The sequence below is a fragment of the Medicago truncatula genome, chromosome 8, assembly GCF_003473485.1.
Source record: "Medicago truncatula cultivar Jemalong A17 chromosome 8, MtrunA17r5.0-ANR, whole genome shotgun sequence".
Lineage (NCBI taxonomy): Eukaryota > Viridiplantae > Streptophyta > Magnoliopsida > Fabales > Fabaceae > Medicago > Medicago truncatula.
In genome coordinates, this window is record NC_053049.1 from 11,213,007 (window position 1) to 11,233,244 (window position 20,238).

Sequence of the window (20,238 nt, forward strand, 5' to 3'; positions counted from 1 at the left end):
TTCAGCTCAAGTCCAGCTCGTTAGGTTCATGAACCAAGTTCAACGGATTAAATATCGAGTCGAATGTCGAACTATAATCAAGTTGGTTTGGTTCATTGCCAAGCCCTATACACAAGTATCCTTCAAAAAAAAAAAAATACACAAGTAGTCAACCATTTAATACGTATTCGATGATTAATATCATTATTTAAAACAAAAAATTATACTCAAACCCTTGCTGTCACCCATTTCTTCTTCTTCTTCTTCTTCTTGTTAGAGGGGTAATTTAGGGTCAATTTTGACCCAAAAATCACCCCTTCAAGTTGTTTTTCTTTATATCCTAATTGAATAAGTCATTTCACATCTTTTCAGTTTTCTTTCGTTTGTTTTTGTGATTTCGTCGTCTCCGCACGACTCTGCTTTTTTTTATTTCCCGTCTTTGTGCGGTGTGTTTTTTTATTTCCCGTCGCAGTGCGGTGTTTATTTGATTCAGGTTGAAAGATTAGCTTTGAGCAAGTGCATATCTGATCAATGACAATGACTTTGGCGTCGTCAACGTTGCAGATCCGGAAATATGAGTATTCCGGAGACTTGAATATAATCATATTAGTCGTCATATTTGTAGGCATAGATACTTTGTCGTTTTATGCTATTAACATGGATGTTGTGAGTTTGTTCCCATATTCATCCTTTTCGTTTTTAGCGAATTTGGATTTGTATTGTATCGATGTACTCCATCAATTTGAATGAATGAATATCGTATACTTTTGTCAAAAAAACAAAAACAAAAAATTATAAAAATATTCATCGAGACAAATCAAACATCTTTTATGCTAACATTTGTCTTTATATATTAGTAAAAAATATGGTCAAAGTATGTTTTATTAATAGTGCAATTGCTAAAATTACGACATGTTTGCATATAAAAAAGATCTTAAAATGAACACATTAACCAGACAACAAACTTGTCTTGATGAATATAACTCAATTGGTATGGATGTTGCAATATGCAAAGGTCGAAGTTTGAACTCTAAATCCACCACATATTTACGTGAATTTATAGTCATAAAACTACTTTAAACCAAAAAAAAACACATTCACAAAAACAAAACAAAAAAGTCTACACTACCAACTTTTTTTTAATAAGATTAATGATAAAAGAAAAAGCATTCTTGCTAAAAGTAAAATATGAACACATTAATTACATTATCAACTTTTCATGATAAAAATAAAATATAACATATGTACTAATATTTAGATATGGATGATGTATCATTTGAAAGAACTTGAATATATTTCTGATAAGAACAATTCTGAGTAACTTTTAACTTACCTCTTGATTGAATTATTAGAATTTTCCCTAATAATCGGAGGGTTTACACAAAAGTTATATAGAGAAGGTACTTAAACAAAAGAAGGTAATTTTTTTTTTTTTTTTAAAAAGCTACAAAAATTGTAATGACAAAAATAACCTCCATTGATATCTTTAGATGGGAACAAAATCAAGTAAAAATGGTTCACTTTCATGTTGAACGGAATCTAGCATCGATGCTTTGGGTGGATACACTGAGCTTGTCACAACGTGATCCTTTCCTTGTTTTTTCTTTGTAAAAACTAAAAGCATCACTTTTTTACAATCATGACCCTACAGTGTTTGAAGATACTCCCTCTGTTCCTTTTTAATTGTCACTTTTGCATAATTTTTTTGTTTCTAATTAACTGTCACTTTCAAAGTTCAATACAACATTAAATGTTGTTTTGCCTTTATTACCCTTGATTATTTATTGTAGAGAGAGAAGTAAATGAAATGAGATATTAAATGATGAAGGTTATTATAGGAAAAAGATGAATTGTTGCATCAAAAGTAGTAAAAAGTATTTGTTGTCTTGGTTTGTGTAAAAATCTCAAAAGTGACAATTAAAAAGGAACGGAGGGAGTATATAGACGCAGCCATACCTTGAGTAAATCATGAATAAACCTAAGGGTAAAATAGTCCAATTGAAACAAAACCCTGATTTTTATTATTTTTTAGGTTTATCATCGAGGTGTGTGTTTGTGTAAGAGAAAAATCAAAGAAAAGAAAAAGAAAATAGATAGAATAAGTGAGATCTGTGAAAGTGAAAACCATGTGACACAGTATATAAAACCCATTTTCCATTCACTAAAAATTACATCATTTTTTCATTCATAGATTTTTTCATATGAGGATTCGTAAAAACGCTAAACTTTCCCCTCTTCTATTCACTTGTTCATCTTCATTGCTACAAAATGGTTCATTTTCACCTCAAAATCTTCAAACACACATTTGTCAGCTTAACCAATCTCCATGGGATGTGATCCCCTTTGTCTCCAACAGCTCCTCCTCGATTCACCAGGTTACAAACTTCTTCTTCTCTTCTTATATCTATTAGGGTTTTTTCATATGCTTTATTAGGGTTCTTAATATTCTTTACATCACTGAATTATTTTCATCTTTTCAGCTTCTTATTCCCTTTTTCCTTCAAATTAGGTTAATGGGTATCTATATTCTATCTCATTTCTCACTATTTTCGATTATTTTTTTGCTTTGCTTTGCTTCACCTAGTTCGAAGATGAAGAAGATGGTTTCAAAAATGGGGATTCCTTTGGAGCTTTTGATGAAAGGTAAACATAAATCTAAATCCTTTCCAAAACCCATTAGGGTTTTTATCTATTTTTTTCTCTTTCAATTGTATGAAATTTTCAAAAGGAAAAGCTGAGTTTGAATGAATATTTATTTGGTTGATAATGATGGAAACAATAGTGTGGCTTCGATGATGGAAACTGAAGTTGTTGATGTTGATAACAAACCTGGGATTGAAACTTTTGATATGATGGTGTTTGACGATAATAAGGTGGTTAATAATAATGGTGGCAGCAGCAAAGGTTTGAAGAGAAACTCGAATGGGGGCGGGAGCATTGAGGCGCCACGACGCTGTAGAGGCCGACCGAAGAAGTCGCTGGTGGGTTCAGCTTCGGGTTCGAATAGTAATGAATTCTATTATTATTCTGGGTTTGGTCCATCGCGGAGGAAACAACGAAAGGGTGATTGTAAAAGTGAAGGTGAAGATAACAAGAGTGTTGTGGAATTAGGTTCTACTAGTAGTGATAATGTTAAGGTTAATGTTGGTGATAATAATGTTGTTCCTAGTGTGGATGCTAATGTTGTTACTTGTTCGGAGGGATTGGATTGTGTTGAAGATTATGAGGATGATTATGATGATTCTGGTGATGATAATGGGAATAGGAGAACAAGGAAGCCAGTGAAAGAAAGGTCCCTAAAATCCTTAATGTGAGAAGGGATATTTATATAGGGTTGGGGTTTAATGTTGTATTGTTATTTTTTGGTGAATTTCAACGTTGTATTGTTTTTTTTTTTTTTTTTGACAAGTATTGTTGTTCTTACTGTTGTGTTGTTCTAATTCTGGTGATATTTAGGGTGGATTATGAGTATCTTTTAGTAAGATATTCTAATTTAAAGAAGTATTATTGTCATTGTTTGACCGATTTACAGAAGTATTTGGTGATATTTAGGGTGGATTATGAATATTTTTTGGAGTATGATGATATTCCTAGTTTTGGGCTTTTTAATATGCAAGTTTTAATGATTCACTATCTGCACCCCCTTTTCTCTCTATGCGAACCACCATCTGGTCTTCATACCCAAAGACCGTCTGGTCATTTTTCCAGTCACACACAGCCTGATGCCACTCACAAATTGCCGCCAAAGTCGTATTTTCTCCACTTGGAAACACAACCCTATTGAAACCTGATATATTTTCTATCTCTCTATTTGATGTTTAAGTAAATCTTCTATTGTATCTTTTAGTCTTGGAGTATTTTCTCACTCCATGATAAACTTCTAGTCTTGAACTTCAATACTCCCTCCGTTTTAAAATGAGTGTCACTTTAGCAAAAAAAAATTATTTTAAAATGAATGTCGTTTTCAACTTTCAATGTAAATTTGACTTGTTTTTTCCATCTTTACCCTTCATTGAAATAATAAAATTAAGAAATAGAAACATGTGCTGCCGTCAATTGCTTTTTCCTTGTTACCTTGGAAAACGTGAAACACATATGGGAAGAGTGCCAAACGCCCATTTTACTTGGCTTATAATGATACATCTTTCATTGAAACTTGTGGCTACATGCGGTAAACTTGATTGTTCTTTAAACTCACAAATCCTAAACTCACCCTTTATATATATTCTTAAGAATGAGAATGAGTATGTTTTATCAATGAAAATGGAAATGAAGAGAGATGCAGTTGAAAGTAATACTAATGATTTTGAGTTGCAAAGAGTTGGAAATGAAGATTCTTTAGGTTTTGAGAGAGCTGCAGAGGAAGAAGATGAAGACTATGAATGTGAAAGAGTAGAAGATTCTTTGATTGAGGAAGCAAATGAAGACAATGAACGTGAAATAGTAGAAGATTCTATGGATTTTGAAAGAGTTGTAGTGGAAGAAGATGAAGACTATGAGTGTGAAAGAGTAGAAGATTCTTTGATTGAGGAAGAAGATGAAGATGGAGACAATGAACGTGAAATAGTAGAAGATTCTATGGATTTTGAAAGAGTTGTTGAGGAAGAAGATGAAGACTATGAAGATTCTCTTACAGAGGAAGAAGATGAAAATGATTTTGGACTGGATTTTGAGCTAGTTGCGGTGGAAGAATATGAAGGTTTACAAGAAGAAGAAAAAAGAGAAGTTGTGGAGGCCATGCTAAAAATTTACCTTCCAATACTTTATTAAAACATGATATAAATGGTGTTGTGTTTTTGTTTATCGCGAACTTTAATTTTATGTTGGTTTCTGTTGTTGGTAAGACATGTTTTATTTATATCAATGCTAGCAGCTTTTCTTTTCCTGTTATATGCAAAGCCAGCTTTCCTTTATTTATATCAATCTCGCATTTTCCTTATTTGAGTTGCAATGGAATGGCCACTACATACCCATTATTCAAGTCAGGAATTAAAAAAATGTGTAAGAGAAAATTACTCTAAATAAAGACAAACCATCATATAACATGTCCATTTAAACAAATAAGTTACATCAAATAATCAAGAACATCTTGAACCAATGTTGGGTCACATTTCATTCGTCTCGGCAACTTGCCTTGACGTTCCAGCATTTCTTTCTTCATGTGAGGAATACTATACTTGTTGGAACCTCTTGCTTTCATGATTTCAATCATACACAATTGCAAACTTAAAAATAAACGATTTGAGAGCACCACCGAATATTCTTCAAATGATTTCACAACCGCATTCACAAGCTCGTCAACAGATTTAGGTGCCTTCGATTTAGGTGCCTTCTTATGTTGTAAAGATTGAATAGCTCTGAAAAATCCAAGATCCAAAAATATTTAAATCTGGAGAGTTTGCAGGCTGACACATTAGTCGAATATCAAATCCATTTTGTGAAGCTGCTCTACAAAAATCTTCATCATCACAACTAATGTGAGTTCTTGCATTGTCTTGTTGAATAAATATTGGACGACCTATATCCTCTCTTGGCCATATCTCCATTGTGTTAGGTAAGACTTGTTTAAGCATGAATTGCTTTATTATTTCTCTAGTAACCGAAGTCATTGGTTTGGTCTCTAGTGTTCCAGCAGCTCTATTTTTACTTGACCTCTTGGCTGGCTCTAGTGTGACAAAGGGAAATATACCAATTTTTCTAGAGAATACTTCATTTCTTTGTGCGTCGAACCTTGGGCGAGCTATTGCAGCTAAGAACATGACTTTTCCAATAAATTTTTTACTACTACAATTGCGTTCTGGATCTTCTTCATCTGGTAGTAAGTAGTATTTCTCATTCTTTTTCGTCATATTAAACCATTTTTCATCAATATGAATGATGTTATACATTTCCGAGAAAATTGGATTATGAGGCAAGCTGGAACTTTCAAGCATTGATAAACAAAAGCGCAATCTCGCTCTTTTATGTTCTTCAGTTAGAGAAGGTTTTATAGCACTTGAATGTTTTCGTATGTCTCCCGACTTTACACGCCGATGTATTGTGGATGCACTAACATCCAATGCACAAGAAAGATCTCTCATTGTTGTTCTTTTAGACAAAGGAATCTCACGCATACGATCAACATCAAGTTGAATTCTTTTTCGGCCACAATTTTTTGTTAATTTATGGGATACATCAACATATGGACCATCATTTTTTCCTTGTTTCCAAATGCGTTGAACTGTACGAATGGAAACGGAAAATTGTGAAGCCACCGCTCTTGTCTCACCTCTTTTTAATTTTCTTTCTGAACTCTTCTCCAAAAGAGCCTCAAATATGGCTCTTCTTTCATCATTACGTAACTTTCTTTTTGTAGTAAGGCTTGTTGCTGCTTGTTCAATATTTTCATCATCACCTACAAAAAGAATATTACGTACGTCGAATTAAAAAAATGGAGTAACTATAATCCTATAGAAAAATTAAATAAGAATTGTCATCAAAATATACCTGTGTCATATGATAAATTACTGATCGATGATGAAATTTGTGGTGTAGAAATTGCTGAAATTTGATCAATGTCATATAATTCTAATAAAAATATAAAATGGTGTTAAAAAGTACTCCAATAAAGCATTGCTAAATACACTAAAAAGAACGTAGGATCAATGGAGATTCATTTAGAGTATTATATGTTCAATGGAGATTCATGAAAGCATTGCTAAATACTGTGTACATAAACATGAAGAAAAAAATTTAAAAGATAAAGATACAAATGAAGAAAAAAACACAAATGGAATCACTTAGAGATGTACATACCAGTATTTAAATTTGATTGAGGCATTATTTCTTCTATTGGTGTATCATCCTCCATAAATATGTCATCATTTAAATCAAAAGGAAAAAGAGTTGATGAAGAAGTTTGAAGCATTGAAGTAGAAGTAATTTGATTGATGTTATCATCAAATTTTTCTATCGTAGGAGTAACATTCAAATCTATTTCTCTCATAGTCATTTTATGATATAGAATTGATGTGTTTAATACTCCTACTAAACTGGTCTATTTATAAAGATTAACAATGAAAAGCATTTTGGCGCTGAACAGAAAAAAATTGGCAAAATTAAATTTACAAGTTGGCGCAATTTTTGTGGACAAAACATTTTAAAGCATGGTTGGTGCAATTTTTTTGGACAGAAAATTTTAAAGCATGGTTGGCGCATATGTAATTTTTACTCTGAGTATTATGATCTCGTGGAGTACAAAGCTTGCCTTTCCATATATCCATGCTTAGTGCCTTTTCGTACATCCACGTGAGACAAATTAGAAAAAGATGCATTCAATATTGGAACCTGTGCCTTTCTAATTGATTAAAAAATAGTAAGGCTATTTCAGTAAAATTGCTATGATATTTGACTAAATGATTGCATTCCTTAATCTGTGTGAAAATGGCTAAAGCGACACTCATTTTGAAACGGAGGGAGTATGTTCTATCTATCTATTTAATGTTCTTCTCGATAAAATTGAGTTAGATATCACTATGATATGAATACGAAAATTATTTATAAATTAAACCTCGTATTTTTTTTTTTGTTTTTGAAAATTTAGTATGGCGATAATGGAAAGATTAAGCCGGATGATCAGTCGCACCGTCATAAACTATTGATTGGTCCAACACAAGAGTTGTTGGCACTTGAAGGATTCGAATCCGAGATCTATAGAGGATCAAACATAGTTAAATTCACAGACAATATTCAACTTTTCAAGATGATATATTAATCAATTATTTTGTCGTCCAAAATTATTGTCACTTTTGAAAAAAGAGGTCGTCCCAAAACAATTATCATTTTCAAGAAAAGAAGTGCGATGATAACATGACAAAAAAAAAAATCAGAGACTAATACGACACCGTATTTCATAGTGTATTTTTTCCTTTTCTTTCTTTTCCTCTTGTTTGCGCGGCCATGTTCTCTCTCTCTCTCTCTCTCTCTCTCTCTCTCTCTCTCTCTCTCTCTCTCTCTCTCTCTCTCTCTCTCTCTCTCTCTCTCTCTCTCTCTCTCTCTCTCTCTCTCTCTCTCTCTCTCTCTCTCTCTCTCTCTCTCTCTCTCTCTCTCTCTCTCTCTCTCTCTCTCTCTCTCTCTCTCTCTCTCTCTCTCTCTCTCTCTCTCTCTCTCTCTCTCTCTCTCTCTCTCTCTCTCTCTCTCTCTCTCTCTCTCTCTCTCTCTCTCTCTCTCTCTCTCTCTCTCTCTCTCTCTCTCATCCCTATAGCTCAACTATCGCTCTCTGCTTCTTCCCCATACATCTTCCCACCCACCTCTCTACAACCTTTGTTTATCTCTCTCGGTCATGTGCTTTATCTCTCACAATTTTGGACTAACAGCTACATCTCAGAACACCTTTATTTCTCAATCACCACAAAAAAAAAAAAAAATTGGTTTGTGTGACTTCAATCACCACAAAAAAAATGGTTTAACACGATCAAGATTTAAAGCTTTGTTGCAAAAAATCTAAAAAATTAAGGGTTAAATATGTTTTTGGTCCCTATAAATATACCAACTTTTCGTTTTAGTCCCTCTAAAAGTTTCCTTCAACTTTTAGTCCCTCAAAAATTTTCCATCTTCACTTTTAGAATTCATATTTTTGAATAAAATTTTGCATAAAAAGTCAAAATATTATAAGAATTTCTCCCAAAAAAACTTAGAATTTTTTAAGAAAACATGAATTTAATATGAATTTTTATATTTTTGACGGTTAACAATTCATAATTAATTTATGTTTTGTTAAAAAATTCTAATTTTTTGGGAGAATTTTTTTTACAATATTCTACACATTTCTGCACAATTTCATTAAAAAATAAAAAAAATTAACTTAAAAATAAGGACCAAAATTAGTGATTGAAAATTTTATAGGGACTAACAGTTGAAGGAAAATTTTAGAGGGACTAAAACGAAAAGTTGGTATATTTATAGGGATCAAAAACATATTTAACCCAAAAAATTAATTACGTTTCTTCCACATGTCAACCACATCACATGAAAACAAAACATGATGCCTTTCCAAAACAAATGTGAACCACCAAATTGCAAGACATGCATACAAATATTAGACGTCTGCACACCAGACATCCCAACCAAAGCAGAACATATAACCAAGTGCTACCAAAGAAATCACAATACAAAAAGAGATTATTAATAAATTCCTCTTTTCTGCAACCTTTCGAGCACAACAAAGATCGTAAAGGAGCCACTCTATGATGCACTATATTGTCTTTTATCAAAATCCTCTTATTTAGAGTTCTCCATGCCAACAAGGAGACTTTTAAAGCCGCAACTTCATTCCAACTAATGTATGAATAAGGGTCATCACAACTATTCTAATCATAATTAGTGAGAATATGATAAACTCCTTTTACCAAATATCCTTCTTATGTGTCAAATTTCCAAATCCACATGTCACATTAACCTGTACGAAAAAGTTATCCAAAACATAAACACACTCGGCTACATGCTCATCTTCCCATGCAAAGAGTCAGCTCTTGCACTACCACCCATGGCCATCTAACCCCCAAACTAAAGTCATCTTCTCAACAACAGAAATACCACTATCAACTTATAAATAAATAAAAACGACTAAATTTAGATCGTAAAAGACCTCATTATAACCATGAATCATTCTTAAATGAAGTATTTTCACTGTCACCAACTCTACGAAACAATCCCTCCTTAAACCACCATTCATCTCTCACGCCTACACTCTCCCTGACACCACATAAGTCCTTCCTCCACCTAGACGCCTTACTACCTCAACCTTTAATACAACTACCCTAAAACCCATTTTGGAAACCAACAGTTCGTATCATAACCCCTTGATCAACATGCATCTCCAACCCCATTTTCCCAACAACGTCAAATTAAATTCACTAATCATCAATCCTTCAACCTCCATATAAAAAAAATATTATTCCAATGAATCAAATTAATTGTTCAAATTTCCTCACTCTCATGCCACAAAAAAAGATTTAGAAAGGAATCAATTAAATAAATGATATCTATAGAAGCCTTGAAGAAGGAAATAAAATAAATCATACGCGTATGCAATACATATTTGATGAGAACAAGTCGACCACCCATGAACAAGTTTTTACTCTTCCAACCAAATCGTCTTTTACGAATACTCGGAATCAACAGATGTCAAAAAGATAAACGTTCAAGACTCCCACCAATAGGAAGACTCAAGTAAACAAAAGAAATTTTATCGATCTTAGAGTTTAAAACCACGATCGTTTCTACCAACCAAGAATCCTCCATGTTGGCACCTACTAACACACTCTTATGGAAATTCACTTAGACTTGATATCAATTTAAAGCTGATATCAATTTTAACTGAATCACATTACACAAACTCTTCTCACCCAAAATTAGTTTATCATTAGCAAATTGGAGATGAGAATATGAAATGAAGAATCCACACCCACATAATAACTTGAGAAGAGACCCGCTTCCACATAATAGTTTAACATCCCATTCAAACCTTCAACAACATTGAGAAACATAAAAGGTGATTGGGGGTCACTTTGGTGCAAGCCCCTTCACAATACTCTATAATTCGCCGACACCATCTACAAGTAAAGACCGGTTTTATCATGACATCTTCGAAGTATTCCCACTCAACGGAATCATACACCTTTTCAAAATTGAATGTGAACAAAGATTAGCTCCCTCTTTTGCTTCTTGGCATCAACTAAGAACTCATTTGCAGTTGTAACCATCCAAAATCTAACGACCTTTAAAAAATGTTGTTTGATATGCGAATTGAACATGTGTTTTTAAGTGGAGGTAATGTTTACCTTACAAGTCGGTTTTGTAAGTGATGAATTAAACCAATTCAAATTCTAAGATGATATGAGAGTTTATCTATGATCCATTGGACCATGTGCTATAAAGTCACCACTCTCGGGCAACACTCCTGATGACTAATCCTAGACATGTGAAGGGTGTGTTTATAAAGACATTTATGAGATATAGTGTGAACATGTGTTTGTAAATGAGAACAATCGTCACCTAACAAATTTTCGTGAGAATAACTCAGTTGGCTGAGATAATGCATTGTTTTTTTTTTTTTTTAAGAATAGACAATGCATATATTGTTATATGTAGGGGTCAGGGTTCGAACCCTGAACACCCCATTTATTCAACTTAAAAAGTGAATTATAGTCACTAGGCTACTAATAGATACATCTATATTTTGTCTATTTTAACAAAATTGATTATTGAAAGTGAATGTGATTGAGAGAGGAAGCGGTAAGAGTACCATACCACGTACAATATTGAAGTGTGTATAAGATGAGTGAAATTTATTTTTGTTATAAAATAGGATAGGATGATAAAGATGTATATATGCAATTTGAACCTCGTAGAAGTTCTATGTGCGAGCCATATATATACTTTATATGTTTAACCTAATGGTGAGTGAGTTACTGATGCATACACATGCGTGTGAATATGTGCATTTGAATATAAACAGGCGACCTCTTCCTGTTTAACCTAAATGAATTATAGAAGAGCTTCAACTTCAACACTATAAATGTGGATTTGAAATGCATATATACTATAGTTTGGCTAATTACTGTTTTGTTAAAGAAACAGGGTTTCTTCTCTGTTTTTCTTAGTGATACTGTTGTACAGAAAACAAGAAAACTGTTGAGCTCTCAGCACTGTTTCTTGGATCTGAAGAAGTTAGTGGAAACATATAACAATCATGAACAATCTCACAAACCAATTTATTAGTATAGTTTAATTTCAATTTCACACGGTCCTATGCTGCTAAGCATGAACAGAAGCAAAAAAATATACATCAAGAAGGTCCTTCTTTAGTTTAACCCTAAACCTAGCTAGCTAATATATAGATGCAAAACAAACATTACAGATAGTACACATGAGTTATATTGTATACTGTTATTCATTCTACATTTCTGTTTTTGATTTATGAGATATTGAGCTAATCTGTAAAATACAATAACTCATACAAAACTTTTCATTTTTTATATTAATTCACTTTCCAAATATGGGTGCAAAAGTAGCAAGGATATGGCAGATAACACTGATTTTTCAGAGAGAGACCCACTCACTCGGGCCTTATGGCTATGTTATCTTACTTGTCTGACTGAGACCAATGAGTCAGTGATTTTTCAGACCAAAGTACATGATGCAATATGATAGAATGATTACTGAGATTCTTATTTATGCACTAAATTGGAGCTAGCTAGCTTGTATTAAAATCATTGTTTGGAGAATGTAGAAAGAATCTTTACATGTAAATTATTTCTGAGAGATAACAATGTATTTGTATGTGGTTAGTAGAAATACAAGTAATACTGAACTCACCAACTAACTAAACAGACAAAAAACAGAAAAGAGTAAAGTCAGAAAGTCATACACTCTGAGGGTTTGACAAACCACTAACAAATGAGACATAGTTTTCGCTAGAAATCATGGCCAAGAAATATGTTATATCGCATCAACAACCATGTCAACCTTTTGATTCACCCCGAAGAAAACTATGTCGTGACGGGCCTTCCAAATAGCCCACAATGTTGGTGTGCCATACCATACCAAGAACAACTTTCCAACGGTACGTATTTATTCATAATACCTTAACAAAGCATAGAACCCAAATGATACTAATAAATAAAGTTAGAGGACCCACATAATCTAAACTCTAACATTTATTTGAATAAAACTAACATAAAAGACTAAATGTAGTAACGGTGAGAAACTTAGAGGACCGAAATAAATCAATTTTTAGTTAGAGGACCAATCTGATACCAATTAAATAGTTAGAGGACCAAAAAGGTAATTTAACCCTTTTTTTTATTAAACCTAACAGAAGGGGCCAAAGCGAGACTAAAAAAAAAAAAACTTAAAGTAATCAAACAATCTTTTTTTAGTTAAGGGACCAAAGCGATACCAATTAAAAACTTAAGGGACCAAAACCTATACAATACTCCCTCCGTTTCATAATACTTGTTCATTTTAAAGAATAATTTTGTTTCACAATACTTGTCACTTTCAAGTTTCAATGCAACATTAATTATTGTCTTGTCAATAATACCCTTGCATATTTATTGTAGAGAGAGAAAAAAATAAAATGAAATAATAAATGATTAAGGGTATTATAGAAAACACACACATATTTTCATCAAAAATAACAAAATTTATTTGGTTTCTTGGTTAGTGCAATTTCTCCAAAATGAACATGTATTTTGAAACGGAGGGAGTACTAGATATGATGACTTAATTAAAACAAACGATGTGAAAATGGTGGCTTGTTGACTTCTCCAATATGTGTAATATGGTGGACATTTCATATGAAAATGGGTCTTTGTCAACATAATTAGTTAGATTAAAGTTTATATATTTTTAAAATAATCATTGGTGCCGTATTTGTGTCTCTTCATATCTTCGTAAATCAAAACAGGCCCAGTTTTTTTTTTTAAGAAGCAAAATATTATATAAAAAAAACAATATTGAATAAATAATTTTTAAAACATTTAGTAGTTTAAAAAGCTTGTGAAAAATGAATGTATATGATCATATATATAATGAGGACCATAGTACATTTTTTTTTTTTAACAAGAGGACCATAGTACATTATTATCAAAGAAGGAGGATTAGATAATTTAATATTTTGCTGCCTATTTTTTTTGCTGAGAAGATTTTGAGGGGTGAAAAGGAAAAGGAGTGGTGGAAAAGAAAGCATAAAATAAGGTTTATGTGCTTTCAATTATCTTAATCTTTTTAGTGTTTACCCACACCTACTATACTGCCACAAATTAGTGTTTACACTTGCACTCCAACTTAAGACATCTAGTTAAATTGAAAAAGATCTATTATCTTATCATCTAAAATGTTATTGTGTTATCGATACCAAAATTGTCATTAAATATAGGTCAAATACCTCATACGGTCCTTTAAATCATATGTTCAGAATATATTAGTCTTTTTTAAGTTTTTTTTGTTATCAATTGGTCCTTTAAGTTTTTTTTTATTACAAATTGGTCCTTTAAGTCATAGAATACTTACATTGTCATTTATCTTTTCAGTCAACTTCGTTAAAAAATGTTTATAGACTATCTAACATTAAGATGATAGGTTCAAAAGTGCTTATGACATCAAACATGATTATTTATACACACATTTTCTTCTTATTTTTGAATTTCAAGCCTAATTTTACTTATAAATATTTGATCAACAATATTATAAATCAAGTAATCGGTCAATTTTATTTTGAATCAAGACCGAATAACACACCTATGAGCTCTAGTTTTGAGAGCAAAGAATTTGGACAAACCAACTTAACATTAAACATCCACATAAACACTTTTTGATTAAGTTTGATAAAATTAGGATAATGGTGCAAATATTTTACGACTTAAATGACCAATTTGTAACAAAAAAAGCTTAAAGGACTCACTTGTTATAATCATGTAACTTAAAGGATCGAAAATGATATTTGGCCAAATAAATATAAATATAAGCATATTTTCAAATGACTAGAAAGATTTATTGTTTATTTTCAAATAAACCATTAATAAATACTATTAAATGTCTTTCAAATATGAAAAGTTAATATTAATTATATATTATCTATATAAAAAAAACATAAAATGAATATATTAAATATTCAATATATCACCAACTTTTTTTAATAAATGTAAAATATGAATAGATTAATTACATTATCGACTTTATAAAAGTAAATACTTCCTCCACTTATAATTATAAGCAAAAAATACTTTTTAATCTCGTTGAATAATTGATGTATCTAGTCTATAATATATATTAGATACATAAATTATATAATATATTTTAAAAAAAAATTGAAAGAAAAAGTAATTTTTTATTGATAACAATAACCGGAGGAGCATGCCATATGTGCTTATATTCAAGGATGGTAGGAGTACTTACCTAAACAAAATGGTTATGACAAAAATACTCTCCATAGATGGAACAAAATCAAGTAAAATGGTTCAATTAATTGGAGTTGAACCGAATCTAGCATCGATGCTTTGGGTGGATTACACAGTAGGCTTGTCACGACGTGATCACTTCCTTTTCTTCTAAAAAATTCACTTTTAGACAACCAATTTTATTTTTTTTTTGAGCAAATATGAGTTCCTTTATTGAAATTAAACAAATAGGAAAACATATACTCCTATTGTGTTTATATAAGAGAAAAATAAAAGAAAATAAGTTGACCAAAAAAAAAATTAAAGAAAATAAAAAGACAAGAAAAGATAGAGATGAAATCTGTCAAAAATATATCAAAAAATAAAGATAAAATACAATTTTAAAAGAAAAAAACTTCAAGACAGTAGTATAAAACCAATTTTTAATTCAAGAAAATCATAATATCATTCTTTCATAGATTCTTTGATATGAGGATTCGTAAAAATGGTTCATTTCCAATTGAAACTTTTCAAGCGCACGTTTGTCACCTTAACCAATCTCCATGGGATGTTATCCACCAGGTTCTTATTCTCTTCTCAGATCTATTAGGGTTTTTTTTTCATATCATTCATTAGGGTTCTTCATATTCTTCATATCACTAAATTATTTTCATTTTTTTAACTTCTTATTCCCTTTTTTCTTCAAATTATGTTAATGGGAATCTGTTTTATCTCTCATTTCTCACTATTTTTTTTTTTTTTTTGCTATGCTTCATCTAGTTCGAAGATGGTTTAAAAAATGGGGATTCCTTTGTAGCTCTTGGTGAAAGGTAAACATAAATCTAAATCCCCATTCGTTATCTTTTATATTTAACTTGCAACACCCATTAGGTTTTTTTCTTTATACTTTTTTTGATTCTATGAAATGTTGCTATGTTGTTTGTGTTTATGTTCTTGAATGAATTTTGTTTGGTTGATGATGATGAAAAATAAACAGTGTGGCTTCGATGATGGAAACTGAAGCTGAAGGTGTTGTTGATATTGATAATAGACCTGCGATAGAAAATTTTGATATGATGGTGCTTGATGATAATCAAAAAAAGAAGGTAGTTAATAATAATAGTGGCGGCAACAAAGGATTGAAGAGAAATTTGAATGGGGGCGACATTGAGGCAGTGCCGCAACGTGGTAGAGGCAGACCGAAGAAGGCGTCGGGTTCAGGTTCGAGTTTGAATAATAATAATAATAGTAATGAATTCTTTGGTCCATTATGGGGGAAACAACGCAAGGGTGGTAAATATGAAGATGAAGATAACAAGGGTGCTATAACATTAGCTACTAGTGGTGATGATAAGGTTAATGTTGGTGTTGATGTGAATGTTGCTCCTTGCTATTCGGAGGGATTGGATTATGTTGAAAATTATGAGGATGATGATTATAATGGGAAGAGGAGAGTGAGGAACCAGTGAAAGAAAGATCATTAAAATCGTTAATGTGAAATGAAGCTAACATGTTTGTAAGAAGGGATGTTTAACATAGGATTGGGGTTAAATGTTGTATTGTTGTTCTTAATCTTGAGAGCGAGAGAAATCTCTCTTGATCTTGTAGTTGTTGTTTTAATTTTGGTCGGATTGTGAATCTTTATCGCTTATCGAATATTTAGGGTTGTTGTATGAAATCTTTCTCTCCTTTCGGATATTTAGGGTTATGTATGATATAATTCTAATCTTTCTTGTTTCAACGTTATGTATTGTATTATCTGTTGTTATGTGTAGTATCAGATATGTGATTCAATAGGTCACATGATATTAAATTACTCTTTTGAGGAGGAGAAGCCATTTTAATATTTTGTTATTAGTCTTCTCATATGTCGCTTATACGTTGCACTATTGCTTAACCCCACAAAAATATATGTTGTGTATATTCGTGTGAGGTTAATTTCGTCCTTTGAATAGAAATATATCGTTTTTTATGAGTGTGAATGATGTAGACCTTAACTAGTATGTGAATCAAAGTATCTCAAATCCAAAGGAAAAATTAGTATATTCACTCAAGTCCTTTAAAATCTACTAGTACATTCTTTTATCACATCAACTTTGTTTTTATGGTAATCGAGATTACCTTATTTAATTTTCATCTCTAAAATCAATATTTTTTTAGATTCCTATTTACGTCGTATCCTATTTAGGATGTGGATAATTTTTGGGTTATTTGCTTGTTGTTGCTTCGATATTCCAATGTCTTTTTCATAAACGGAAGATCGGATTTTTTAAAATGCATGCATAAATATATTGTGGGCCACCATGGAAGCATATTTTGGAAAATTACACTTTTTGGAGGCTTGATCTATCTTAATCGATATTTTTGTATTTTTTTTACAAGTGGGAAAGAAGAAAAGAAAAAAAAAATAGAGAGAACAGAAAGCTAACGCCCCGACAAAAGAAATACTTATTGGATCATTATAATATTTTTTGACCTATAGTCAAAATAAAGTTTTTTTAATAGTGTTCAATATTGATGCTATTGTTGTGAATTGTTCAAATTTTAAAGGAGTAAATAAGTATTTATCCTCTAAAATTCTAATTTTCGTCAATTCTCCTTCTGAAATTAAAAAAACTTCAATTACTCTCTTGAAATTGCACAACGTTAATCAATTTACCCCCTCCGTCAAATTTTTCTATTAGTGAACATGACGTTTTGCAAATACATCCCCTGAAGTTTTGCACTTATGTGCAAAATGCCCCCCGAACTTAAATATATTATTTTTTCTTAGAGGCAAACAATTAAGAGTTAAATATTAAAGATAACTATTAATTTTGAAGTTTGGGAATACTACATGCATATATACATCAAAATAGGCTTGTACCTGTTTTGTTTTTCTCATAGTTTTTTTTTTTTTAAAAAAAATAAAAATTTAAGAAGGGGAAAATGTGTATTTTTTTAAAATGACAATAATGGTTATTTTTACAACGGTCCTGAGAGAATTCACACTCATCACTTTGAGTTTACCAGGCTTAAGCTTAGCATGAGTAGCAATAAGGAGAAACAAAGTCACAATTAAGGAGTCTGTACCACCTTCACAAGACAAGAACAAAATTAGTACATAATTAGACGTGAACTAATTTTCCTATATAAAACATGACACGAAATCTTTTTTCATTTTAATACTAAAACAAACTGTTGATATTTATTAATTAAATAAATAGTAAATATTATATTTACATTGTAAATATATTTTCCTTATTCTCTAAGTAAATTAGGATAAAATATTATGTAGAATATTTATTCTCTAAATATATCATAGCTTGGTCTCCAAGTTACTTAACTCTATATAATAGACATTCAGTAGTGCTATTCAGTCACACGGTATTTCAGCATATGTCTCTCTTTTCTCTCTCATTCAACACAAACCAAGAACCTTGGAGCATAACTCACACTTCATAGAATAATATAAAGGCTTTCCATTTTCCAAATAGTTCACATAGTCTAAGATTTAAAGTCTATGCATTTTCCTCTAATGTGAAAAAGAAAAGACCAAACCTCAAATTTGTTCCTATCTTTAAGATGATATCATTCATTCACTTCTCAAGATTAAATTTAATAAATCAATCATCAAGGAAATCACTATGTTACCTATCTATCATATTTCCCCCCAAATAAATAAATACAAAAAAAACAACAATAGTTCTCATTACACATAAAAAATAAAAATAAAAAATTCAGGGTGCATTTTGCACATAAGTGCAAAACTTCAGGGGGTATTTGCAAAATATCATGTTCACTAACAGAAAAATTTGACAAAGAAGGTAAATTGATTAACGTTATGCAATTTCAGGAGGTAATTGAAGTTTTGTTAATTTCAGGGAGTAATTGACGAAACTTACAATTTCAAGGGGTAATCGTCTATTTACTCAATTTTAATGAGATTATTTAACTAATTTTTTAATTGAGAATTTAAATAATATTATAAATGATAAAATAATTTAAAGATAGAGTAAAAGTGGAAGAAAAAAAAATTCAAAATTATGTGTTCCTTTATATGTTGATATAGATATGGTTTAAATTGGTGTTGAGATCATCTCCATTTATAAAAATAAATTGAGATTGTCTTTAAGAAAGAGATAGACACAAAAAAATTAGGTGATGGGTCATATTATTAAAGAGAAATGATATTTGTACAGTTATTTCTCTCTCATACTCACATTATATTCTTATTCTCTCTCTTCCTTTTTCTCTCTCTATTGTTTTGGACCAATGAGAAGAGAACAAATTTGTACCAAAAAAAAAAAATGAGAAGAGAACAAATTAAAGTTGTCACCAAAGTTGTACCAAATGGATGTACATACATCACTACTCAAAAAAATAATCCAATTTAATCTATAATTAGGGAGGGAGGGATATAAATAATCCAATTTATTGTACAATGACGGGAAGAAATACAGAACTTCTGTTTTTTTTTTTTTTTGGGTACAAACTACAAAGAACTTCTTTTTTTATTTCATGTTTTTCCGCGTAACGGTTGAGTATTCATTTTCTCCGTCTCCAATTTTGACTACAAGACAGGAGTCATAACTCATACTAGTCAATTCCAACATGTACTAATAATCAGCAAAGCCTAATTGAATCTAAAAAAATTAAAATATCTATTAAAAATTAAAATAACTTTTTTAAATTAAAATATCTAAAAAAATTCTTATTTAAAGCAATTTTGAATTTCTTTTTGACAAAGCAACTTTTGAATTTCTTTTTTACAAAGCAATTTTTAATTATACCTAATTCTTTTGTCTTATTAACAGATGTCCTTGGACATATCTTGAAAATATAAGATCTTATTTTTTATTAAATAATAATTACACTATTTTTTTTCTTCATAAAAACGTACTTCTTTTAGCCGCTTAACCAAGATCCTTGGAACATTATTTAGCATTATTTTTAATTAAAATATGTACTTACTCTGATTAAAAAAAAACGTACTTCCCTAAAAAAAAAATATGTACTTACCAAATCAAATGTTCTAGAAGTGATTACTTTATTTAATAATTTTTTTTATAAGACTTCATCAATCTATAAGATACTCCCTCCGTCCCAAATTGTATGTCGTTTTAGGAAAAAAAAATTGTCCCAAATTATATGTCGCTTTACGATATCAATGCAACTTTAATGTTACTTTTCCTATTATAACCTTAACTATTTATTACTCTCTCTTATTTCAATTATTTCATTTATTTTTCTCATATTATTTATTAAAGACAATTTTGTAAAACAACTCATAATATCTCTTTTCCATACAATATTAATTGCATTTCTTAATATGTGTGAAATGTCCAAAATATTATAC

The 20,238-nt window shown here is 30.9% G+C and overlaps 4 protein-coding genes and 1 pseudogene across 4 annotated transcripts; 4 read left to right on the plus strand and 1 right to left on the minus strand.

Moving 5' to 3' along the window:
- The first annotated feature begins 2,080 nt into the window (after positions 1-2,080).
- LOC25500860 (uncharacterized) lies at positions 2,081-3,513 on the plus strand. Its single transcript, XM_024772236.2, has 3 exons — positions 2,081-2,354; positions 2,564-2,622; positions 2,762-3,513. The coding sequence occupies exons 1-3, from the start codon at positions 2,181-2,183 to the stop codon at positions 3,291-3,293; spliced, it is 765 nt and encodes a 254-aa protein (XP_024628004.1). The 5' UTR covers positions 2,081-2,180; the 3' UTR covers positions 3,294-3,513.
- Positions 3,514-4,242: 729 nt separating this feature from the next.
- LOC120577458 (glutamic acid-rich protein) lies at positions 4,243-4,749 on the plus strand. Its single transcript, XM_039828995.1, has one exon. It carries the CDS (start codon positions 4,243-4,245, stop codon positions 4,747-4,749), a length of 507 nt encoding a protein of 168 aa, XP_039684929.1.
- Positions 4,750-5,044: 295 nt separating this feature from the next.
- On the minus strand, positions 5,045-6,970 carry LOC120577459 (uncharacterized). Its single transcript, XM_039828996.1, has 4 exons — positions 6,775-6,970; positions 6,466-6,546; positions 5,392-6,373; positions 5,045-5,336 (listed from the first exon to the last, which is right to left on the minus strand). The coding sequence occupies exons 1-4, from the start codon at positions 6,968-6,970 to the stop codon at positions 5,045-5,047; spliced, it is 1,551 nt and encodes a 516-aa protein (XP_039684930.1).
- Positions 6,971-15,381: 8,411 nt separating this feature from the next.
- Positions 15,382-16,598, plus strand: LOC120577760 (uncharacterized). Its single transcript, XM_039829695.1, has 3 exons — positions 15,382-15,482; positions 15,681-15,730; positions 15,898-16,598. The coding sequence occupies exons 1-3, from the start codon at positions 15,390-15,392 to the stop codon at positions 16,367-16,369; spliced, it is 615 nt and encodes a 204-aa protein (XP_039685629.1). The 5' UTR covers positions 15,382-15,389; the 3' UTR covers positions 16,370-16,598.
- Positions 16,599-16,627: 29 nt separating this feature from the next.
- Positions 16,628-16,812, plus strand: LOC112417648 (uncharacterized; annotated as a pseudogene).
- Positions 16,813-20,238: the final 3,426 nt, after the last annotated feature.